The sequence below is a fragment of the Tarenaya hassleriana genome, unplaced genomic scaffold (genome assembly GCF_000463585.1).
Source record: "Tarenaya hassleriana unplaced genomic scaffold, ASM46358v1 Cleome9, whole genome shotgun sequence".
In the NCBI taxonomy this organism is placed as follows: Eukaryota; Viridiplantae; Streptophyta; class Magnoliopsida; order Brassicales; family Cleomaceae; genus Tarenaya; species Tarenaya hassleriana.
In genome coordinates this window covers 79,477-104,148 of record NW_010971389.1, presented here as the reverse complement: position 1 = coordinate 104,148, position 24,672 = coordinate 79,477, and the positions used below count along the sequence as shown (strand labels likewise).

General features: G+C 36.6%; 7 protein-coding genes across 9 annotated transcripts in view; 5 read left to right on the top strand and 2 right to left on the bottom strand.

Annotated features, from left to right (window-relative positions):
• The window catches only part of LOC104803500 (AAA-ATPase At4g30250), a 2,558-nt gene extending 1,946 nt beyond the window's left edge, over nt 1-612 (top strand). The window contains exon 2 of the mRNA XM_010527433.1: nt 1-612. This exon is cut by the window's left edge and continues 23 nt beyond it. Coding sequence (XP_010525735.1) covers nt 1-364 — 364 coding nt within the window. The 3' untranslated portion in view covers nt 365-612.
• A 527-nt stretch (nt 613-1,139) lies between these two features.
• Nucleotides 1,140-4,579, top strand: LOC104803499. 3 transcript variants are annotated; one of them, XM_010527431.2, is made up of 12 exons: nt 1,140-1,236; nt 1,385-1,477; nt 1,845-1,973; nt 2,089-2,377; nt 2,467-2,585; nt 2,690-2,822; nt 2,906-2,982; nt 3,069-3,263; nt 3,385-3,574; nt 3,651-3,829; nt 3,951-4,051; nt 4,146-4,579. In XM_010527431.2, exons 1-12 carry the CDS (start codon nt 1,207-1,209, stop codon nt 4,279-4,281), a joined length of 1,671 nt encoding a protein of 556 aa, XP_010525733.1. In that variant the 5' UTR covers nt 1,140-1,206; the 3' UTR covers nt 4,282-4,579. The 3 variants fall into 3 exon arrangements, with proteins under 3 accessions (XP_010525733.1, XP_010525732.1, XP_010525734.1); XM_010527430.2 differs by having other exon boundaries at nt 1,809-1,973; XM_010527432.2 differs by having other exon boundaries at nt 1,207-1,292; nt 1,809-1,973.
• A 1,697-nt stretch (nt 4,580-6,276) lies between these two features.
• Nucleotides 6,277-8,634, top strand: LOC104803498. The gene is made up of 5 exons (XM_010527428.2): nt 6,277-6,575; nt 7,031-7,145; nt 7,312-7,950; nt 8,033-8,144; nt 8,301-8,634. The coding sequence occupies exons 1-5, from the start codon at nt 6,493-6,495 to the stop codon at nt 8,324-8,326; spliced, it is 975 nt and encodes a 324-aa protein (XP_010525730.1). The 5' UTR covers nt 6,277-6,492; the 3' UTR covers nt 8,327-8,634.
• Nucleotides 8,635-9,989: 1,355 nt separating this feature from the next.
• On the bottom strand, nt 9,990-10,974 carry LOC104803497. The gene has a single exon (XM_010527427.1). It carries the CDS (start codon nt 10,923-10,925, stop codon nt 10,053-10,055), a length of 873 nt encoding a protein of 290 aa, XP_010525729.1. The 5' UTR covers nt 10,926-10,974; the 3' UTR covers nt 9,990-10,052.
• A 3,491-nt stretch (nt 10,975-14,465) lies between these two features.
• LOC104803496 (probable small nuclear ribonucleoprotein F) lies at nt 14,466-16,372 on the top strand. Its single transcript, XM_010527426.2, has 5 exons — nt 14,466-14,574; nt 15,371-15,458; nt 15,574-15,611; nt 15,845-15,909; nt 16,105-16,372. The coding sequence occupies exons 1-5, from the start codon at nt 14,569-14,571 to the stop codon at nt 16,175-16,177; spliced, it is 270 nt and encodes an 89-aa protein (XP_010525728.1). The 5' UTR covers nt 14,466-14,568; the 3' UTR covers nt 16,178-16,372.
• A 269-nt stretch (nt 16,373-16,641) lies between these two features.
• Nucleotides 16,642-20,955, bottom strand: LOC104803494 (NADPH--cytochrome P450 reductase 2). Its single transcript, XM_010527425.2, has 18 exons — nt 20,500-20,955; nt 20,366-20,425; nt 20,174-20,250; nt 20,025-20,082; nt 19,852-19,935; nt 19,677-19,713; nt 19,461-19,530; nt 19,185-19,373; nt 19,005-19,097; nt 18,678-18,903; nt 18,472-18,555; nt 18,234-18,385; nt 18,041-18,137; nt 17,780-17,929; nt 17,610-17,687; nt 17,405-17,527; nt 17,200-17,313; nt 16,642-17,103 (listed from the first exon to the last, which is right to left on the bottom strand). The coding sequence occupies exons 1-18, from the start codon at nt 20,866-20,868 to the stop codon at nt 17,023-17,025; spliced, it is 2,142 nt and encodes a 713-aa protein (XP_010525727.1). The 5' UTR covers nt 20,869-20,955; the 3' UTR covers nt 16,642-17,022.
• Nucleotides 20,956-23,481: 2,526 nt separating this feature from the next.
• LOC104803493 (afadin- and alpha-actinin-binding protein) overlaps nt 23,482-24,672 on the top strand; it is a 3,432-nt gene continuing 2,241 nt past the window's right edge. The window contains exons 1-5 of the mRNA XM_010527424.2: nt 23,482-23,650; nt 23,771-23,802; nt 23,905-24,016; nt 24,116-24,213; nt 24,554-24,650. Of these exons, the coding sequence (XP_010525726.1) occupies nt 23,624-23,650; nt 23,771-23,802; nt 23,905-24,016; nt 24,116-24,213; nt 24,554-24,650 (366 nt within the window). The 5' untranslated portion in view covers nt 23,482-23,623. The remainder of the gene's footprint in view (nt 23,651-23,770; nt 23,803-23,904; nt 24,017-24,115; nt 24,214-24,553; nt 24,651-24,672) is intronic.

Genomic DNA, 24,672 nt, shown 5'->3' with positions numbered 1-24,672 from the left:
CCTGCTGAAGAACTATCTACGTTGCGAAGAGGAGGAAGAAGACGATGCCATCGACGGCGTCGTTTTGAGGGAGATGGAGGAGGTGGTGGGGAAGGCGGAGATGACACCTGCTGACGTCAGCGAGGTCTTGATCAGGAACAGGAGGGACAGGAAGAAGGCGGTGAAGGAGTTGATGGAGGTTTTGAAGGAGAGAGCTCTGAAGAAGCGTAAGAATGGCGGATTTGGCGGGAAGGAAAAAGACGGAGGAGGAGAGACAGAGGAGGAAGAGCAAGAGAAGAGAGCGTTGGACAGTCCTAACGCCAAAGCAGATGTTTTAGGGTTTCAACAGAACGATCCCAAGAAAAAGGAAGAAGATGAGAAATAAAAAAAGGTGGCAAAATTTTCCGCCGGGATTCTAAAGAATGGTCAAAATTGGAATCCACCATTGGTGGATGATTTGCTAAGCCATTTTGGTCAAAGTCAAAACTGGTAAAAATTTCGTTAATATCATAGATTCATAGAAATTCAAGATGGGAGAGAGATTGAAATTGCAATGGTTGGATTGAATCTTTTGGTACTTGTTTTGTATCTCACTTAAATCAAAATGTTCTATGTTACGTGTGGATTTGACCTTATGGCTTCTGTTTGTAAATAGTATGGACTTAAAAATAATACATAGTTCGTATGAAAAAATAATAATAATAATAATAATAATAATAATAATAATAATAATAGATGCCGATTAAATCCATTTAGCTTTTTTATTTTGGGTGACTTTATGTGTTGTTGAATGGTGCATTCCGAATCAGCAAATAATGTCATGTAACGAGTCTTGTAACACATTTAGTTAATCATAGTGATAGTTGTTGTCGGAAACTTTAGAGATGATGTTGTCAGAAAAGATTGATAGAGAAAATTGGAAGATATGAATCTATTAGACATGGACTTGTAAATATTAATCATACAATAATCTTAATGATCATGAGGAGAATTGTATCTTAAAGTTTCGTAACACATTTTGTTATCGAAGAATTAAAGTATAGGCTAATTTAACAATTACCGGAAACAAAGGGGACTTCAATGGAGGGTTACTATTCAGAGTGAACCTTCTAGATGCTGGAGAGTGTCTGCTCTCTCGGTGAATCTTTTGTCCCCTCTTAAAACCCTATTCTCGTCCTGCAACTGCGAGTGCCAAGTTCGTAGCTTTTCTCCATTTTCAAACCTTCAATGGCGGAAACTTGTCACCCAGAGATTGAGGTATTCCGTCTGATTCTCTCTCCTCTGTAATTGATGATTCAGCTAAGATCAAGTTGGTAGGTTTCGCGAAACACTTCATGCAGAACTTGCTACTCAGATTGCATCGACATTTTCCACTCGTGATCGATCTTTTCACTGGTTTCCGCAGGTGGGTTCTTCGAATAACATGATGTATACAAGTGATGTCTGCTCTATATCTCTGGAGCTGTCGGAAAATGATCCCTTTTATCAGCAAAAAAAGGTGCGAGTTGTCAAATTAATCTGCCCTTCATATCCAGAGTCTATGGACTTCAATAGAATTCATAAGATTAGGGTTTTTCACTTAGCAAATAATGGAACTTTACTGCATTTTCCATTTCGGTGAACGAAGTTATGTGGATAGATACAAGTCTGTGTCAGTAAGAGCGGATACAGCGGAATTGGTCATCAAGTGTTTTGCTTTGTTAGTGTCTCTGTTGCTCATTAGTTCCTAGAGGTTTGATTGCATCTACAATTACATAAATTAAAATTAAATTAAACCCACGATGGAGAGTTTGGTATGTGAAATTATATCTTGTTTGATTTATTTTTAGATAATTGACTCTGCTGCCTTGGATTTTGGATGGCAGAAGTTATTGCATTGCCAAGGTTTTGGTGTTAAGGAAACGTTACAGCTAAATAGCTCATTGTCGGCAGAGTCCTTCAATATTAGATTCGAAAAATTGCTTCGTTTTGCGAGAATAACAAACCTAGATGAGGTAATCCTTCTCTCTCTCTCCCTGATCACTTCACAGGAAGAAAATCTCTACTTGGATTTCGGTATGGCCTTTAACCGTATATAGTTGCTGAGTTGATAGGATGAATGATTTGCAGGTTGAACTTTATTTTGGTGAGGACGCATGTAACTCAGCGGGAATTTACAGTGTTAGAAACGAGATCTCAGCTCACAACTCGATTCTTTCACTCATTGACTTTTCTTCTAAAACACAAACAGAAGTCGATTGTTTGAAAGCTTTACAAGGTGTTGTAATTGGTCGGATCAACGAGTTTGGAGCAAAAAATGAGGAAGCTTTTGTTGATAAAAGCTATAGATGTGAAAAAGAAAACGTATTAGTGCAATGGGGTCAAAGCAATGGAGTCAGAACAAAATTGCAGATTGCTCGTAAGCAATCATGACCGTTTCCCGTTAAAGAGTTCAACTCTTTTACAGTCTTCGACTTAATTACTTATGGTGATGTGTTTGTTGGGTAGAGATTGAAGGGTTTGGCCGAGGAGCTATAGCAAGCGAAGATTTAAATGTCGGAGATGTTGCCTTAGAGATTCCGGTTGCCAATATCATTTCTGAGGAGTATGTGTTCACTTCTTACATGGTATATATCATCATTGGGGTTAGAGCTAGAACATGTTTTTAATCGAATGTCACAGATTATGTTGGCCCGTCATTGTAACTTCTTGAGTGCTTTCTTGCCTCAAGTACCCGATACTGGAGAAGATAGATGGGATGACATCTGAGACAATGTTGCTCTTATGGACCATGAGGGAGAAGCAGAACCCTGACTCAAAATTCAAGGCATACTTTGACTCACTACCCGATAAATTTTGTACAGGTATGATCTGATTGATCATGCCCAATTACTTATCCAAACCGACAGTTTTGTTCTGAACGAATGATAAAGACAAGTGAATGCAGGTTTGAGTTTTGGAGTTGATGCAATAATGGAGCTGGATGGCACTTTGCTTCTAGATGAGATCATGCAAGCTAAAGAGGTTAGGTTCTAATCGTTAACTTCCAGTTCCGAGTTTATTATGTTTTATGATACAATGTTGATTCTTTTGACACTGTATATGTGCAGCTTTTGCGCGAGAAATATGAAGAATTGTCACCCGTTTTATCCAACCATCCTGATATATTTCCACCTGAGCTCTACACATGGGAACACTATCTATGGGCTTGCGAGCTTTTTTACTCCAACAGCATGCAAATAAAATTCCCTGATGGAAAGTTGAAGACTTGCTTGATTCCTATCGCCGGTTTTCTTAACCATTCGGTATGTTTATTCTCTCTTCTAGATTTTTTTTTTGCACAAATCATCATTCCTTTTCATAACGAAAATTCTGGGTTTTATTAAAGCCGAGACCTTTAACGTTAGCATTTTGGTTGGTTTGCAGGTATATCCACACATTGTGAAATACGGAATAATAGATGGCACTACGAGTTCATTGAAGTTCCCACTCTCGAGGCCTTGCAGAAAAGGGGAACAATGTTATCTTAGTTACGGAAACTACTCCAGTTCACATCTCATCACATTTTACGGCTTCTTACCAGCAGGCGACAACCCATACGATGTCATTCCCTTAGGTACTTTCTTCTTGTTTTTGTTTTTGTTTTTTTCTGTTGTTGTCTCGATTAACTGCTGAATCTATGTTCCATGCAGATATCGATGTTTCTGAGATCGTTCAAGATGAAGAAAACGCTGAATCTTCTTGGACAAATCACATGTTGCGAGGGACTTGGCTCTCGAACAACCATGGCATCTTCCACTACGGCTTACCTACTCCGTTACTGAATTACTTCCGTAGTGCTCATGGCATTGTTCATCGTTCTGAAACCGATGTATCCTCCCTATGAATCAACGCCCTTAATTTTTTTGCTTATGATAATCTTGTTCTCTAGATTTCTCTCAGGACAAAACTGACATAAAGTTCTTTCCTTTATTTTCTTCTTCTCTTTAAAGCTGTTGCAAAACTTGGAAGTTGAGATGGAAGTGCTCGAAAATCTCAGATCCACATTTGAAGACATGATGCAGAATCTTGGCGATGCAGATTCTATGGACAGGTAGTGCAGTTTATGACGAGATTGGAAGCGTTAGATGTTAAATCTTTCTGTTATATCGATAAAAAATCCCGTCTTTTTCTATCCGTTTCTTCAGAGAAAACGTTAGCCGGGGCGTAAAACTAGCCGTGGAGTTCAAGGATCATCAGAGAAAGATAGTGTCTTCCATCCTGGATTCATGTTCCAAGGGACAGAAACTGATTCAAGAAGCAATGTCTGAGCAGCAGGTGTAGAAGAGGAAGGACGAGGATACCGAATCATCGGTTAAGCTAAACCGGAGAAATACCGATCTCGGTTAGAGATGGAAAACCGGGTTTGCAATGTAATCTGTTGATCTTTGGCAACAATTATCTAAAAAGGAGATTGAGTGGGTTGGATGTGCGTTGGTGGTTTAAAGAGTGGTTTAAACTAAAACAAGTGGAAGGCATTGGTGGTTCAGAGAGGTTGTGACTCAGATTCCATGAAATTTGTTGGACAGTCTTTTTCTCCCTAACATTATTAGATTAATCATTAATATTTATTTAAGTTTTACTTCACCTATCTGTGGATTAACTGCTATTTGTATGGTACTCCTATTTGTATGGTACTCCCTCCGTTTCAAAATATTTGAAGTTTTAGATTATTACCCATGTTTCAAAATATTTGTCATTTTACATTTCCAATACATTTTTTAAAAATAATTTCCAATTTTATCCTTACCAAATTCCAATACATTATTAATGATAATATTGTTTTTATTATTAAATAAAGGGTATATATGACTTTTATTTTCATTTCTTAAAAAATGTGAAATAAGTTAAAACAACAAACATTTTGAAGTACTATTTTTCATTAAATTTTCAAAGAATTTTAATCTGAAATTATCTTTGTAAAATATGAAATATTTCCTTTTTTCGTAAAACAATGCTTATAACTAATTTTTATTTCTTTTTTTTCTAGCATTTCTCTGTTCTTACAATTCTACATATCCTTTCTAACCTTTTATTTTTATGTTCATAATTCATATTTTGTATCAAATATATTAAAAACTAAATACTATTATTATGAAAATTTGCCATCTTCATCTTAACTTTCTAATTTCTTATTATTTTTTTCTTTGATTTTCTAAATTTATCTCGCATTATATATAATTTTTTTGCTAAATTGATGCAATGTTAGTTAAGCATATATTGAATGGGAACAATATTTATTGGAAAATATAATTGAAAGCAGATGAATATGCTTCCATTTTTTTTTATCATCAGTAAAGTTCTTTTTTATAGTTTCCATTTTTTATTATGTTTTCTCTATACTTATTAGTTATATTTAAATTTTCTATCGTCTTATTTAATTTCCGTTTCCATGTATTTCCAGTTTATATGTTTTTTTTTTTTCTATCCATTTTTCTCTTTCCTCTACAACCTCCATTTTTAGTGTTTTTTATTTTGTTTCTTTTAACATGTTTGCAATTTTTTATTTCCCTTATAAATAATTAATTTCTAATACTTTTCTCTCTCATCTGTTATATTTCTTTTTTACATTAATTATTAGTTTATATTTGTTTCAATATTTTACCTTCGTAAGTTACCGATTTCTGAATAAAATCCTAATTTATTTTTCCTATTTTTCCGTATATAAGCTTCTTAAATTTTTTTTATAATTTCCTTTTTCCCATATTATTTTTCCCTTTTTGTTTATTTTGATTTTTCATTTTTTTTGTTTTTATTATTAGTTTTTGACAGAATTCTGTATGATTCATTCATTTAGATGAGATTCTTGTTTCACGCTTTACGCATGCCACCTAAATGTCAGCATTATTGAAATTAATTGAGTAAACAACACATCATTATTTATTTCTAAAATCCAACGAGTCATCAAACTTTGACTCTACAAATATATATATATATATATATATGTATATGATGGTATGATTGAAATATAACATGTTAAAATAAAATATTTCATATTTGCAAATAAATTAATGAAAACGATCCAACGGCCAAAAATTGAGGTGGATGTTGGCGTCGGCAAATGGGAGGAGCCCACCAGACCCCTTCTTGTCGTTTTCGAGGTATGAGTTAAAATCAGGTGTTACCAAGACTATAATAACTCATCAATGAAAACATGCCACGTGTTAAGATCATCCCTTGGTTATCAGCCTTGCCCATATAAGTTAGTTGGCACAAGATTACCAGCTCTTTGATCTTCCATTAACCATTTAATTAAAAAGAAATCGAGAATTAACAAATATAATAAAGGAATAAAAAAAAGATAAAAAGCTGAACGAAAGAATTGGTTTTTCTCTTCCCATCAAAAGGGGGAGGAAAAGAGAAGAGGACGGGAATCTGTTTGGATAATCGGAAAATCTTCCCGAGAAAATTTCGGGTGGGTTTTCTCGATTGATACCGCTCGTGCCTTTTGTCGGTTCTTCTCCTGTTATTGTTTCTTCCGTGGTGGCTGTGAAGATGATGGTAGCTAACAGCTTCGATCTATGGCAAAAGGACGATTTCTTCTCCGCAGCCGAGGAGGTTCAAGACTCTGCCGATATGTATGTCTCGATTCTGCGTTTATGATTGAGCTGAATCCTTAGGTTTTCCCTATGCGTGATTTTGGCTGTTTATAGATTCGCACGGATTCGTGTATCTTGTGATGCTGGAATTGGAAGTTTTATGGCGGATTTTCGTTATCCCGTCAATTAGGGTTCTTCAGCTCGTAATCCTGTCGTTTATCATAGAACCTTGTCTTGGGAACTTGAGTTATCATTCCTTTTGTATATATGTTTTTCTAAACGTATACTATTTCAGTTGATGCATCTCCCATCTCGAATTATCTAGCTAGGGTATTCTGGGTGATTCCTCAATCAAGGGTTTTGAGATTTTGAGTTATAAATAAATTTGTGGGTTTGCTTTTGTGCTTTGTCTTGATGCAGTAGAGTTATAAAGGTCTGGAATTATGATTGTGAGTTTTCCCTCCTGTTTCTGTCTATCTGTTGTTTTTTGGCAGAATGGAATCAGCATATAGGTTGTGGGTTCGGGAGAAAAGAGAAGGTCGAGCACCTGATGAACTGAATGAGTTTTGTCGGGAACTCCAAGCGGCTTTAGGGACAGCGAAATGGCAGGTAAGCTCCTGTTCCTTTCTCTTTGGAATATTGCTTGATGTCGGAAAGTCTAGTTGTTTTGGTTCTTGCTTGGAAATTTTCTGCGTCTTTATTCGTCCAGCTTATATGTGTGAAGCTTTTACAAGTTGTAATTCGGGTGTAGTAAACTTTTGAAACTCTGAAACAGTTGGACGAGTTCGAAAGGGCGGTCAGGACGAGCCATAGACATTGTCGGGACGACACTACATTGACTAGGCATAAACAATTCATTGCTGTAATCGAAAATCAGATTTCTCGTGTAGAATCTGCTTTGCAAGAGGCTTTCTGCGAGGACGGGAAACAACCCCTTCGTTGGGTGAATCTGAACGAAGAAGAACGAGATGACCTGGCAATGTTTCTGTCAGGAACTTCTCAATCGTCGTCACAAACTTCTAACAGCGGAAGCGTCAAATCGAGAAATTCCATGAAGAGTTTCTTGGCAGAAAATCCGGATGGGATGAAGGAAACAGAGATTGTGTCTACACTTAATTGCAGCAGGGACACCTCCAAGGAGATTACAAGCAACGATTACAATAATTCCGACTGTGTGATAGACATTGAAGAAGGAGAAAGCCCAGGAAGCATAGACGCCAGATTGCGGCAAACAGATAGAAAAGCCGGTACCAGAAAAGCATGGAGTTCACCGAATGTCAGTGCATTGAGGATTGTAATTCCTGATGAAGAGGAAGAAGAAAAGAAGACACTGATTGCGGGAATCGAAGCAACCCCTAAAGAAAAGGGAGCTAAGCCGCTATTTTGGATGCAAAAATGTCGTGAATATAGTCGAGTAAGTTCCAGAAATCAGATCACGTGATAAAATATGGATGACTGATGGGAAGTTTATGACTTGTTTAAGCTATTTTTTACAGCACTTTGACAGGGCAAACTGTTTCCAGAGGGAGCATCAGAGCCCAATTCGCCTGAGACTTAGTCGCCCAATTCAGCTGACTCTTTCTTTAATGCTGATGCTGTTTCTTCTATGTGAGTCTTCGTTCTCCCTGGCCAATACAGATTGATATTTCATCAAAAAGGTTGTGTTTTGCCGATGCATTCTCCGATATTGAAGGTACCCTTTATGTTTTTTCTTATATCTTATCGAGATAACCAAGATTTATCTCCATTTTTTTTCCTCTGTAGTGCCATTTGTATTGTATTCATCTTGAGAAAGACAATGGTGTGGTTCCGGAACTTTGTCGGGAGCTCAAGTGAAGAGTTTCCTGCAGAGGGTACAAGAGGGACGGAGGGAAGTTATGGTAACTTGCATCTGAAGTAAACATTCTAGAAGCAGAGATGATCGTAGATCGGTTTCGTAGGGTTCAAGTTTCCCTGTGACAGAACTGCAGAGCGTAAATGCATGTTTGGATATATTATTGTTGTGTGGACTTGTCCTGATGAAAACGTGATCTCTATTGTTCTTCTGTTGTCGGAACAACAGTCTTTGTCCCTATATGCGTTTAATTTACTTCACTTATTCTGGTCTTATATATATATATATATATATATAATGGTGATCTAAATGTTTAGTGTCGAATGCTAATTAAACCTTGACGTCATATTTTAATAATTGAATATCTCCATGATTGGTCAGATTATTACGCTATATATTAAAAAAAATAAAAATGTATGTTGTTCATTTTAATTGTTTAGAAATTTTGGAAGATTTAGTTTAAAATCGAAATGAATAGAAGAAATAATTAATATGGATAATCTTAATAAATTTTGGGATTAAGATGTTGTCGTTATTGTTTAATTGGTATATTAAACGAAACTCCAACCGTGGCATGGCATGGCATCTATCATCACCGTAAAAACAAAAAGCTTCTTGTTCTTATAAACATTGTGAATCATGTACAGAAAATTTAGATGATATGTATACATGTATATATCTTCTCATAAACATTGAAACTACTATTTAACTAAACAATTATTACATTAGGGTTAAGTTTTTTTTTTTACAAAGTAGAGTTTTCTTTGCCTATTTTATGTGAATTTTAATAGATTTTACAAAATATAATTGGATGAATAAAGCCCTTTGTCTTAATGGGCCTGGTCTAGGCCCAAACGAATACAGGTTGAATAGTCAGAAAATTCCACGCGAAGGGAAAGCGCGTGGGCGGGAGAGGGAGAGGTAACTCAGCTGTCGAATGAGAAAACAACATATAGAATGGAGATGATTGCTTGGAAATATTTTAGAAATGAGAGTTTATAAATTTATAAAAGAAATTACGTGTGAATTATATAATTTTTTTAACATTCATAATTAGCTTCAATGTTTGAAAATCTATATTTAATTTTTCATCCAACAATTACTTCGATCCTCTTTCATCTTGGACTGTCACTGATATCGTTACACACGTTGCATACATTTTTGTAATATTTGTTTGTGGTGAACGAATCTAGAAGAAGAGTGTGGGAACAAAGTTAGGGCGGAGGTCGTAGTTTAGGTGGGATGTGCAAAATCCTCCACCATATACTTTTGAAGCAGAAATAATAAAAATATAATAATTGCTCGAGTGACAAAACCATATGATATATATCTCATTTAATGTTCGGCGAATTATAATCGATCATTCAAAAGGAAACGTAATAAATGAGAGTGTGATGTGAATGAATTCTCATGCCTCTTTCTCTTTGTGATCACCATTCATTTCTCCCACCCACTTAACCCAATCATGAAATAAAATACCCCCAAAATATAAAACATATAAACAAAATATATTTGAATTATAATAGAAATATTGAAAAAAGCAACTATCGATATCTTTTCCCAAAAAAAAAAAAACATAACAATACCGATACTACTCTCTCACTAACTGAAAGTACATTGACAATCCTATCCTTCTCTCTCTGGTTAAATAAAAGACAAGCCCATCGGGCCCTGAAGGGTAATTAAGTAAATTCATGTGACGTATGTGGCACCCAAAACGGCGCCGTCGCGGCCACGCTCGTGGGTTCCTTGCAGCTCAAAGCCTTGAGAAACCTCCAAGACGACGACGGTGACGAAGAAGACGGAAACTTGCCGGATCTCCGGTCGCAGGGTGACGGAAAAATCACCGGAGTAATATTACGGCGAGTCTGACGAATCTTTATGTCCCTTAGCTCAATCTCCGGTGGGAACTTAACCATTCCAAACATGATCATATACCATCTTGGCCTAACGCTTTTCCCGCTAAACGGAGCCGTTTCAGAGATCTTCAACGGAGCCTCCGAAGATTTAGGAATCTCCGGCGAAGAACCCTTAACCGGAAATTTGCGATCTTGCTCCGGAGGAGAGAATTTCCCGATGCTTGAGACGCAAGTAAGCTTGCGGTAATCCAAGGAACGGCTGTTTCTGGTGACTCTTGGCGAGCTGGTCGACCGGTTCATCCTATGGCCTTGTAACGCGGGTAATGACTCGGACCGTATTCGGACACGAGGGCTGGTGTTTGTACGGACGTTGTCGGGACAGAGGGTATTTTGGTCATTCAAGGGAATGAGTTTGCCGCGGAAGATGATGTTTTCTGCCGGAGATACGTCGCAGGTGGCGGAGCTGAGGAACTCGAAGAACTCTTCCGGAGGATCTTGGTTGTCGGAAGCTGATGTGGCGGAGGTTTGGTCGGCTTTGAGGGGAAGGTCTCGAAGAGATAGCGCTTCTTCTTCTTCTTCTTCTTCAACTACTTGAGTTTGGTGTCGGGAAGTTTCTTGTTCTTCGTCTTCTTGGTGATAGTGATTTGGTTTTTCGAGTTTAGGTCTTTGGAGAATTGTATTTTCCGAAGGTTCCATGGTTCTTTCTTTCTCTTTTTTTTTTTTAATGGAGAGAGAGAGAGAGATGAGTAAGGGAATGAGGATTTTGAAAGCAAAAGATTTTGTCCCCATATATTTATATACATGACCTTTCTGTAAGGGGTCCAAAATCTTTATTTAAATCGTTCATATATATATATATATATATATATATATATTTATATTTGTATGTGTGTGGCATAAAATTGTAAAAGGAAAAAATCTAAATGACGTAAAGTAATCCAATCTCTATGTTAAAACGGCTAATTGATTTCCAAAACACATATGTTTGTTTCAACGGATGATCTACTCTGTTTCAAAATATTTGTTGTTTTGAGTTATTTCACATGTTTCAAAATATTTGTTGTTTTGAGTTATTTCACATGTTTCAAAATATTTGTCATTCTGACATTTTTTTACAATAATTTTCAATTTATTCCTACCAAATTCCAAAAAATTATTAATGATAACATTGTTTTTATCATCAATAAAAATATTAAATAAATGTATATATGACTTTTTATCTTTTAAATAACCTATAACTACAAATATTTTGAAACGGAGGGAGTAGTTTTTTTTTTAAATTCACTGTATATTCGGTCTAACTAAATCTCTTAAAAGATCGGAGAAACCCATGTAAATATTTTTCCCAAATAAAGATTCAAACCTAAATTGTAAAAAAGTTTTACTACTGAACGAATAGATTTTTATCATATCATTGCTTTACAAAATTACGTAATCAATAATTTAATATAATTGGTTACTGTATATTCTTAACGTCGTTATGTAAATTAGGATAACAATAAAGCTAAACGAATAATAATTATTCGGAATAACATTTCTATTTTCTCCCGTATTGATCCCTTTAGTAAGGCAACTGCCCACTTTCTCATATATAGTTGTACACTTTTCTAGATATTTGGGCTAAGGAAATTGAAACTATACCTTTAATTATAGAATACAATACCATATATATATGTATATGTGTATGTATATAATGGGGGATGGAAGAAGTGGAAACGTAAAGGAAGGCGAGAGGGACACGAAGAATAATAAGCTTTTTCAAAAAACAACAGCTTATGCCCCAAGACACAAGTCATAATTATGTTACTTAGACCACATCGCTTGCCCTCTAAGTTTGATTTTATTTTTGTGGTAAAATGTTACTATTACATGAAATGACAATTTTCGATTAGCAATAGAAAAATTGATAATTATCCACAATTTACAACGATGATGCCCTTTTTGTTCTTTAGTAGAACTGGTGTTTCAAGTTTCATCATTGATTTTTTTCCCCAAAATTTCGAAACAAAGACGCTAATACAGATATAAGTAATGATATAAAAATGTATTAGTTTTTTTTTAAACGAGATTCGTTTATTAAGTTCTCAAACCAAACACATATTATGTTGTCATTCATTTGTACAAAATTTCAGATTTTTAAATGCACTTGAAACACACATTCAAACTCTACCAAATTATACAAGTGCCACTTCATATTTTTTTTTTATTATCGAATGATAATTGTTGGATAAAACTTTTGCAATGGGTAATAGTTTCTTCTAGCATCCATCTTTTTTTCCCTTTAATTTTATTGAAAAATAAAATATAAAAATTAAATAAGAAATAAGAAATAACAAAAAAAGAAAAAAATCAGAATTTTTATTACTACATCTCTTCTTGTTGTTGTTGTTATATTTTAATGAAAATGACTAACATATATATTTATAGAAAAATTAACAAACAAAGTAAAAAGAAAATATAAATACAATAGACACAAATAAGATATACCATGTTTGTTGTAATAATATTATGTCCATTATTATTCCAATTATATCTCAAAATATATGTTTTATTCCGGTCACATATTTATTTTTCTATCTGAATAAATTTTTGGTACAAAATACATCATTATCATTTCTATTTATATAGTCGATTGACATTCTAAAATAATATAGGAAACCAAAATGGATATGCCATCACAATAAACGACTAAAGGGTTGGAACAAAGTAACAATACATACATGGGAAAAAAGGACAAATAATAAAGTTCCATATTCAACAGTTTATTTATATTGATAATTCTCTTTTTTTTTTTTAAAGTTGGGTTTAGAGTTCTAATGATACATTTGACCCATAATTCAATTCAAAATGTTCAACTATTGGATGGTCAGAGAAAGTCAGGCGAACAAATTAACTCCGAACATCAAAGCCACCAAATTTATGTATTGGACTTCTTATATTAAAATCATAAGTTTGAACAATGAATAAAATAGAAACTTTTTAAAGAATTCAAAACTTTTGTACATGCCTGGTACATACCCAATTTATCTCTAACATATAGTAAATTTATTCAAATTTCCTGGTAATACTATTCAAACACACACACACATTTTTTTTTTAATAATCCGGAAGTTCATCGGGCCTTTGGCCCAACTACATCTCTCAGAGGATCGGGGCAGCCCATGTGAAAACCCCTCCCTAATCAGGAATTGAACCACCAACCTCTGAGTGCTTTGCACCCAACTGCTGACCACTCGCCCACAAGCTGTTGGATCACACATATATATATATATATATATATATATACACGTATATGTATATTTATAATATTCAATAATAAATAAAGATCAAATGAACTTTTTGGATTTGTTTATACGTCGGATATTTAAACCAAAAATTTATTATACTAACTAAACAGGTGAATTTCCAACGCTTTATTAATAAAACAATTAAATCTTTATCATATATATAAACAAGATGAACTACCCAAAAATTCGTAACAAGGCATATCTTTTTACGTAAACATATTCATATAGAAGCTGAAATATTCTCTCTTATATAATTAAATTACTGTAATCTTTATATTTAAAATATTTTTTATTACACACACTATACATGTATGTAGTACATGTCAATTTTGCTAATAGCGATACCTTGCCTTGTGAGTGAGGCAACAAGAGTATGTATATTATATGGTCCTCTCGTTTTCTCTTCTTTCTTTTCCAATTTTTTTTTTTTTTATTTTAATAAAATCTAAGAGTTTCAGCTATAGTCCACAAATGTTTTGTGTGTTAGGTGGTAAACTATAATTGTTATTTAGTCATTTATTTTAGTCACAATTTATTACTATTTTTCGTTCAAATCACCATCTAACTTAAATATTTTGTGTTATTGTTTAGTCATTTATTTTTATAGAGGGCATATATGTAATCTTATGTTATTATGATTAGGTTAACTCACTTGTATAAATACCCTAATGATTGTTAATAATAGTTAAGCTACTTTCACAAACGTTATGATTTTAATCATAATTTATCATTATTTTTCGTTCAAATCACTATCTAACTTAAATATTGTTAGACTATTAGTATTCATTTCAAATAAAATTTACCATACAGATTTAACATATATATATATATATATATATATATAATCTTATTTGGGCAATGACCCAAATAAGCATAGTAAATGGGCCAAGATGGTCTAATATTGGGCCTTTGGGGAGATACTTTTTTGGGGCCTTCTGGTATTTGCAATTACAAGTTGATGAACCTCGGCAAAACCCTAGCGAAATCGAGGCGGAAACACGCGCGCGGTTTGTCTTCTCCGATCGGCGAAGCCCTTCTTCGCTCGCTAATCAATGGCGGTAAGTTTCGGTCTTTGAGCTAATTGGACTCTTGCTGGTAGGACGCTGAATTTCATTCTTCGTTTCCGTGGAACTTAGGGTTTGGAATCGTGGTGTCAAGTGGTTTAGGGCAATGAAAAGCTTTCGGATCTTGTTTTCTGAGATTTCTTGCATAATTTTCGTTGGGTTTTCTGATTTGTGATGAAATCTGGAAGTATCAATGAATTCAAACCATTGTAATCGAAATGTTACTGTTTTCATGTATATTTTTGCGAGGTCTGTCTTTTTGAATGACACTTTCTTTGCATTTCAAGAGCTGTTTATTTTATATCGCTTGGGAAACATATTGAGTTTTTATGTTGGGTTAGATACTTAGATTTTGTCAGTTTGGATTCAGATTCCATATTTTGATGGATCTATAGGAGTAGATGGAGTCATTATCAAAAATACCTTTATTTTGCTATTCATATTTCAACATATACCCTCCTCCAGTTGTGACCATGTGACTAATGTGACCCAAAATATAGTGTGGTCACATGTTGATTTCATTGTTCATAACGTTAAATTTATGATGTTTTAATCAAATAATTACTAAAATATACAATATATGAACATAATGAAATAGTGAGATCACCATAAATTTAACGTTATAATCAATAAAATCAAAATGTGATCATACTATATTTTGGGTCACATGTCACAATATTGGAGAAGGGTATGTGTTGAAATAGGAATAGCAAAATAAGGGTATTTTTGATATAATGCCCGGTAGAGGTGTTGTAAATTTGATGTAAAATTGATGGTCCTTATGTTACAGACGATACCGGTAAACCCGAAACCGTTCTTGAACAACTTGACCGGGAAGACGGTCATTGTCAAGCTTAAATGGGGAATGGAATACAAAGGTACAATCTTTTTTTTTTTCCCTTCTCTTCCTGAAAGTCTGAAACTAAATTCACTGGTGATTATTCAAAGCTTATACATACTTTATTTCCTTTCTCCGAATTGTCAATGGCGCAGGTTTTCTGGCATCTGTGGACTCCTACATGAACTTGCAGGTGCATTTTTAGCTTCTGTATTCATTGTTCATAATAATGCTAAGCTCATAAAAGCTTACACTTTGAATTATGTTTCGGATATGAATCTGCTAGATATAATCCATACCATAAGGCATGTGATTGTAGAGCAAAGATTGATATATTTACTCGTAAATAAGTTTATGTATAGCATGTATACATGTGCTCTACATTACTATCATCATAGCCATTGAAATTTTTCATACTGTTTGCAGCTCGGAAATGCTGAAGAGTACATCGATGGGCAATTAACCGGAAACCTGGGAGAGATCTTGATCAGGTAAGAGAATTTTCATAGATTCTTCTTATGGGTTTTTTTTTGCAGCTTTGTTGAAATTCATCCGCTTGGTCCATTACTATAGATTCAGATTATGATTATACTGTAAATGATCAGAGTATAACCATTAAAACATCAGAAATAGAGCTTGCTGGGGATCATTGATGGTTTTGATTTTGATGGGTTTGGTCTGTGCAGATGCAACAATGTTTTATACATGCGAGGTGTACCTGAAGACGAGGAACTCGGAGATGCTGATCACGACGACTAAATGTTTAATGGAGAGATACTTAGAGGCAAATGTTATCCGTTTTGTCTGAATGTTAGATATTATATGAACCCTAAATCCGATTGAGAACCTGAGGCGAACTGGATTAATTTCACGTCGGTCCGTCAATATATTCCAAAACATTAGAAAATTATAGATGTGTAGCCAAAATAGTTTTTTTTTTCTGGCTCTTTTTAATGATTTTTGACGTTCATCACTCATTTTCTCAGTACCATTCAATAATGTGGAATTCATGATTTCTCCCTTTCTCCCCATTATTGCAGTCTTGATTGGTATCCTTTTTTCTCCCCCGTCGTATGGATTATTGAAAATGGTCCAAGAAATACATATATATATGCCTACTTCACTTCACTTCACTTCTAAGCCTCAAGAAATTTGCTTTGGGCAAATGGCCATTGTATATAAAGATTGGCAGATTAGCAGAATAAGTAATGGTGATTCAGGGAGAAAAAAAAGAAGACACTTGAGCATTGCAGAAAGGGGGCACAAGACAAGACAGTGTCCTCTTCTCAAGTCTTATACAAAAGGGCACAGATACTTCACCACTACTCTACAGTGCCCACATCATCACCACCAACACTTCATTTCCCTATTGTAACTTTTATAATTGAAGATAAAAAATAATGTTGAATTCAAAATGAACTTACTCAGCCTATATAAACAAAAATTTTTTTAAAAAAAAAGAATTATTAGAGTGGGATATCTTTAAGTTTGTCTGAAGAGGAGGAAGAAGAGCTTCCTTCCTGTAAACTCCCCATAATAGCTCGCTCGGTGTATACTCTTTTCTCCGTGTACGAACACAAATACAAATGATCCGTGCGGTGATATTACCACACATCACGGAGATATCTACCACTCATTTGCAGGTTCTTCACAAAGCTCTCTGCTTTGGAGCTATCCATTGATCCCTGCAACCATGGAAATGTTGAATGCTTTCTCAAAATCTGATGATCATCAACTCAGTGAGGACTTCTTATCACTCATCAAAACGGAGAGGGGGTTACCTGTTCTTGAACTATAGTGTGGAGGGCTCGATGAACATCTCTCGCCATGCCCTTTGCATCACCGCATACATATAGGTAACCTCCCTGCGATATCGTCTTCCACATTTCCGACGCCTGCCCCAAAATAAAAAACGCAGAAAGATGATCAAAATCCACCCGAGAACCCGAGATTTCTCTGGCATCTGTCTGGCTCATGAAACTTTACCTTGTCCATCATCTTGTGCTGGACGTATTCTTTAGTGGGTCCTTCGCGTGAGAAGGCAACAACAAGCTCTGAGAGGGCACCTCTCTCCACAAACCTCTGGAGCTCATCCTCGTATATGAAATCCTGCCATTTATCAAAAAGAGATTATTACTGAGCCGAAACGACCAAAGATAACTTCTTCCAACACCGCATAGAGATGACTCACCATTCTACGGTTTCTGCACCCGAAGAACATAATTGATGATCCGAGTTCAACCCCAGATTCTTTCAGGGCATGTCTTTCCTGAGAACATGATCGCAAAAAACGGTTAGCCTCGGATTGATCTCGACATGACAACACGGGGTGGGGTAGATGTAGGAAAATGAGAATCTCACCTGAAGGAAACCTCTGAAGGGAGCCAACCCAGTCCCAGGACCGATCATAATGATTGGTACTTTAGCATCTGAAGGAAGTTTGAAGTTGGACTGCCTCACAAAAATCGGTGCCCAACAGCAGTTCTCGCTTTTCTCCAAAGGCACGGCATTCTGTGGATTATGAAAGCGAAGATTCATAATACATGGACAATAAGACCACATTTCACTGACAAGAACAACAAACTACGATAGATGATCATTGATAATATTAAGGATTTATACCTTCATCCAAGTTGAGCAGACACCCTTGTGAATCCTTCCAGTTGGCATCTTGTCGAGAACCAGAGCACACGTCACATGAATTCTAGATGGCACGATCCTGAAGAAGGTAAATGGTTATTACATGAGTTCGAGACACAAAATAAACATTGAAAGAAACACATAAAGGCATCTATCTATCTATCTATATACTCACTTTGGAGATGACGAGATTGAATAGAACCTAGGCTGCAGCCTCGGAGCAACGGAGGCAAAGAAGACGCCTATGGAAGGCTTGGCTGAAGGAAACTCAGCCATCACCTCAAGGAGACTTCTCTGACTTTCCACTATCCATTTCGCATACTCGTCCTGTTGTTGAAAGGGAATTAGTCACTAATTAGAGGAATAAAAAAGGAAACTGCATGAAAGAAATTAACGATCAACTCAGCCACAACCTTCCCAGCTGGTGACGCAAGGTGTCTTAATCTGTCAGCTTCGGTCGGATCAGAAGCATGAGCGGCCAAAGCAAGTAACACAGACTGTAGAAAACAAACGTGTGAATAAGGAAATCAAGAATTAGAATACTTGGATATGAAAAACCAGGTTGCTAAAACAGTACAAGAAACCAACAATTATCCGAAGAGATCAGACATGGACCAACCTTCTTAGGAGAACTCAGAAGACACGCGTATCGAGTTAGTGCTGTCCTTAGAGTGCAAGGTGGGAATGGAGGAGGAAGAGAGCCACTTGTGATCGGTGTACCGTCCTCTTTATCAGTATGGAGGGCAAAATAAATATCACCGGACATATCGAGCAACCTAAGTGCTTCCTCCACCGTTTCACTTGAGTTCTGACTGTATACACCAACATGATCTCCTGCTTCATACCTAGAGCCAAGAAGTTGACGACAAACAATACACCATCAGCAATGTTCTTAAAACATGATGAAGGTAAGCACGACAAGACAAAGATGAGCAGTAAAACTCACGAAAGTCCAGTCCCAGCTATGTCAAATTCCAAATGGGTGCAAGAACGGTCTGACTCGGGAGTATGAAGTTCCTTCTTTATGGCAACATTAGCCCTTTAAGTGGTAAACAAAGCATAAATCAGATCGGGTACTACACATGACAAGAAAATAAACTCCAAAAGGGTATTATTGCGAGAGTACCTGTATGGATGTTGAGCATCATACACAGTACGACCATTTCCATTGGCCAAGCTCTCCTCCAGTTTTCCATCTTCAGAGTCATACACGGAAACTCGGTATTCCAACACGGCTGCTGTGTAAGGTGTAGTAACAGCTACATCTCCCTCATCCCAAAGCAACTTATCCAACTTTGGCCATAAGGATTCACGCCTGAGAAAAAGTAGCAGCATTAGCCAGAAGAAAAATCGATGTTCGAAACCAAGACAACATAAGATGACAATTTGAATCAGTGAATACCAAGCAGTGAAGTCATCTTCAATACATTGGTCATCATCTCCAAGACCCACAGGTACAAGACGCTCGGCACCTGCCAATGAATCAAGGAGATTATAAACAATTCAGGCTTCACATCATATACACTGAACAGGCTTCTAATTCATAAATGTTCCAATAGCTCTTTAGCTTTCGATATCAGAAGAAAAAGAAATAAAAAGGTTGAACATTTATGCATACCTTGATCGGAAAGCATCTCATCCACCACCTTGGCGATCTGCACACAGAGATTTGAAAAGGAACCATTTGAATATTAAGTTACTCCAAAGCACACAACTTTAGAAGGAAACCAAAAACCAAAGACAAAATCGTAGTAGAAACATCAATGTACAAGAACAAGGATTCAATCTAAGACCTTGTTAAAATGTTCATACTGTCTGTTTCCTAACCCAAAGACTCCGTATTTCATGTCCTTGAGCATTTCTCCATTGTCGTCCCCCTGTAAAATCAGTTAAAAACCTCTCAGGAAACCAAAAATCGAAACCTAAAAACGCTAAAGTTCTTAGCAAATCCAACTAAAAGACTCACCTCTGTGAACCATTTATAGAATCTGGCCGCATTATCAGTAGGCTCACCATCTCCGTATCTGCAACCGAATCATCTAACCAGAATGAGCCAAGAAAAGCTAAACGCCAACAGTTACAGGAATATAGAACGATCAAGCCAATAATACTAACGTGGCCAAGAAGAAGAAAGCAAATTTTTCCTTCTTCAATTTCTCCGCGTACTCATCATCATCTGCAGCATAATCTTCCTGTAGAAATACCCAAATCAGGTTGAAAACCATAGTACCAGAAGTGAATTTCTAAATTCTGAAACAGCAAGTGAGAATCAAGCTCAAAACTCCAGAATTTTTTGCTGGTACTTACCAAATCAACGACTTTGAATCTGGCCTTCTCATACCTCGCCTTAGCTTCCTCCGCAAGCGCCTGTAGTTTTAAAAAACCATTTCAATACACAAATTCCGAGCACAACACACTAACAGAGAAGACAGTCTTTGTACCTTGGCAAAACCTTCGGCGGTTCCGGTCTGAGTGCCGAAGAAGATAGTGACCTTCTTCCTCCCGTCTTCGACCTCCTCCTCACGGGGCTTGAGCACCAACGGCTTCAGAGGCTCGACGCGCTTGGGCTTGTTGCCGCCGGATCTCCGCCACACAAGGAAGAACACGCAGCCGATGAGGACGGCGATGGAGGTGGTGAGGAGCGCCGCGAATTCCCTGTTCTCTGTGAGAATCGCGGCGAACTCGGCGGCGACGGACTCGTAGACGGAGGCGTTCGCCGGGTCGGAGACAGCCGACTTTCCCTTGATGATCGCCGACATGAGATCCAACGGCGACATCTTGACGAAGCTCGACGGAGAAGAAGACGCCATGGCTCGGAGTAGGTGAGGTCGGTGGATGAAGAAGAAGAAGAGCTCTGTAGATTTTTTTTTTCTTTTTTGGTTGGTTAGGTGTGTGGTGTTGATGAGAGAGAAACTCCTAAGAACAAGAGAGAGATATTTATATATGCATGTATGTAACCGCGGAGGATGGCACAACGGCCACCAAACCAGACCGGTCAGGTCAACACACTTAACGCGTCTTGGTTTAACCATGGTTAAGCTTAATCGAAGCGTGTGGCTTTTTTAATTTTTTAATTTTTTAATTATTAATGACGCAAAATAAATACGCGAAACATTGTCATATTTCTCAGAATATATTATGATTTGCATGCTAATATTCAATTACTAAATCAAACAAAAAACGACGAAATAAAAATTACGGTTATGAGGAACAGTCCGACCAGTAGTCATTTAACTAAATCATTCAAATCTGGATCATAAGTTTGAAAATGTCAATAAAAACCTTTTTGACTTTAGAATCATTTGAAAATGAACAAAGTCAAGTCGAATTGTTTAAGTTTTTGAATTTAATAAAAAAAGGAGTGTAATATAAAATAGGAGGTGGACACAAAATGCAGATAGAAATGTGAATAATATGGATCCAGCAAAGCCACCAACCTTTCCCCCACGTGGACGAAACCCCTTCACAGTCTCACTTCCCATGTCCCTTTCCTCCACAATTTTTATTTTATAAAGCCCTTTTCTTGTATCAATTATGTATTTTGTTTGTTTTGTTATACTTTTTTTTTTTAAATGAAATTTGTTATAGAACATTTTTTTTTTGAAATTAGGTGAGACGGATGACTCGTAACGTGGAGAACTACATTTGTCTAGGCCTTTTTTTCTTCAGAGGCAACACATACTTAATATTTTTTTTTTGTACGATGGAAACCCCTATCCTACAACCCTTCGGGTTGGACACCGGACACCGCAACGCCTCTCAGTCCGTGGGCCGGACGAGAACGACATCTGAACAGCATCGCGGACCTGAGAAAACCCACCGCCCCGTGCAATACCCGGCAAACCACACGGAGCAGGTAAAGCAGCCTCGTAAAGCTGGCCGGCTAAGGGGAGTACCATACCCTGGGTTTCGAACCCACAACCTCTCGGTGTGGGTTGTCATTAACCACTGGGCTGGGGACTCCCCACATACTTAATATTTTACTAATCAGTTATTAAATATTAGATCATTTTAGTTATTACATATCATTGAGCATTTACAAAAAATTATAAAATTCCCATTAAGACTTTATATCATGAAAATAAAAATATCGAGTTCGAACTAATAGGGAAAATGTTTTTAATTTAATTTATTCATTAACAAAAAAACATATATAATTTATTAAAAACTCGAAAATCCACGCGCCGAACTTTAGAACGAGACGAATTCTGCGGATTTCATGCAATGAGGAATAGGCACGTGAGCCCGACGCGCTAACACTGAGAGTGGGCATTGTACCTTGAATTTCTCAATATTGTGTTGTATTGGGCTACTGTTTTAAATGGGCCTCATTAAAGTACATTTCAGATGCGTTTTGGGCCTTATCATTAATTGGGCTGATTTTACTCAGCATAGTAAAAAAAACAGAAACAAGGTTCGGTAACTTATTGTAAAATATAGTTTTTCTTTTGAATTCATTGAGTCAATATCAGTAAATTAAAATTTTTAAGTTCTATCAGATTTGATGATGAAATTATAAACATGCACGTGTGATTATATTGTCTTAAAAAGGAGATAAAAAATCAGTAAATGCCGTAAATACGTAAAGAATCAACCATGAAAAGCTTACCGTGTGTGCCTTGGAAATATGACTACAGACCCAAAAGTTACATTATATATTTTTTATTGTATTGTTTTGTCCGACGATCATTGCAATAATATATGAAATGAAACTCTCTCTAAGTTCGAAGCCCGGCCTTATGGTACTTGGGTCGGATTCAAATTCGGATTGGGTCGGGTCGACCAGTTTAATTCATTACTTTTTGAGATTCGGCGTAAAGATTTACATTTTCAAGATCTGAAGTTAAATTCAATCATATCTGTGTGTTATTGTTTTTTGTGATACGTCGATGTCCGATGGAGAGCGACATGCATGTGTAGTCGAGCACATCACATGTAGGACACATGCATGGAAATGGGTAATGACAAATCGACAATATAATTTCTGCAATTGCAGAAAACCACGTAATTTATTAAAATATCTACTCTAAATATGTTATAGTTTTTATAAACTTTAAAATTATAATTACCGTAGTTGAATAAAAAAATTGTTATAATTGTTTGATATTTTGCTGCGTTATGCTCCAAAGGTCGTTATTGCTTGGCACGACGCCTGTGGAAATAAATAGATTAAGCGCGAAATGAACAAGAAGAATTAACGGTGTTCGTCCTACGTGGCATCTAACCGTTCAATTTCCCGGCGAGTTTGTTATCGTACGACATCATTGTGAGTTGGACCCAACCAATATAAAATTGACACGTAAACGAAAAGGAGGACGATGAAACCAAGAAATAGTTTGAGTGGAGAGAACGGGAATGATGTGTGTATCATAATGTACTGGATTCCTAATTAATATAAATAACTCTTATTTTAATTTTTTCTTTTCTATTCGTTCACCCGCCGAGATAGATCTCTCGGGGAGAGAGACACATTCACTGTTTTGACTTCCTTTTTTAAATTCACATATCTGTACATTCTCCGGCGACTTCTCCGCCGCATATCGGAGCTCCGGTCAACGGCTAACGATGTCAGTGACGGAATTCGAATTTAGAGTAAGGTTTCTCTCTACTTGTACCAGACCCTGCTTAACGATCTTCCAAAATCTCTCTCTCTCTCTCTCTCTCTCTGTAAGGTTCATCATCGTCCTCTCTCTGTGTTTGTTTCTCTTGCAGGCCTCGTCTCAGTTGGGCTTATCCGGGATCGGGTGAGGGGGTTTTTTGTGTCATTTCTGGGGTTTTGCGCATCGATCACTGTTGGATTATGCGTGATCGATATTTTGACTCGGGGTTTTGTTTGACGAAAACAGGGAGCATAATTTCGCCGATGTCGATAATCTGGATCACTGTATCAAGTACTTGAACCAGACTTTGGTTACCTTCGGATTCTCGGCTTCGCTCGACCTCTTCGCTAGCGATCCTGTTCGTTTTCTCATCGATTTCAGGGTTTTGTTTTCATCAATTCATTTTGTTTCTCTCGTGTTTTTTCCTCCTGTTCCTGATTCGAGGAATTCCCCGTAGGTTTCGGTCGCCAGAACATGCAATTGCATATATGCATTGCTTCAGCAGAGACAGAGAGATGTGGAATTCAGAGAATCTGCTAATGATCACAGACAACGGTGAATATGCATACCCTTTTGTCCCCTGTAGTTTCTTGTTTTGTTTTCTGGGTTCATTGTCTTTTTCGCTTATTGAATTTTTAGAGAATGAGATGGCCAATGTGTTCTAGTCACGTTTGAATATGAACATTGTTTTTTTTTCCCCTTTCTATGTATAAAGATGTTTAGGACAGAGAATTAGAATGCTTTCCGGGAAAGGAAAATGACTTCTGACCTCTATTTTCTGAAAGTGTCACCGTTTGTATCAATGTAGATTATGTTTGCATAAGCGAGTCTGTGAAATTTTTGTACACTTTATGGACGATTGAGGGCAGTCTTTTACCAACTTTACTTGTGTTAGACTTCTGTCCGACACGGCCAGACTCGAGTCGAAAGTGGAAAGGCTTGAGACTCAACTGCAAACCAAGGAAAGGGAAATTGCTTCGGTCACAAGAACAGTAAGAAAGCGATAATCGGAAG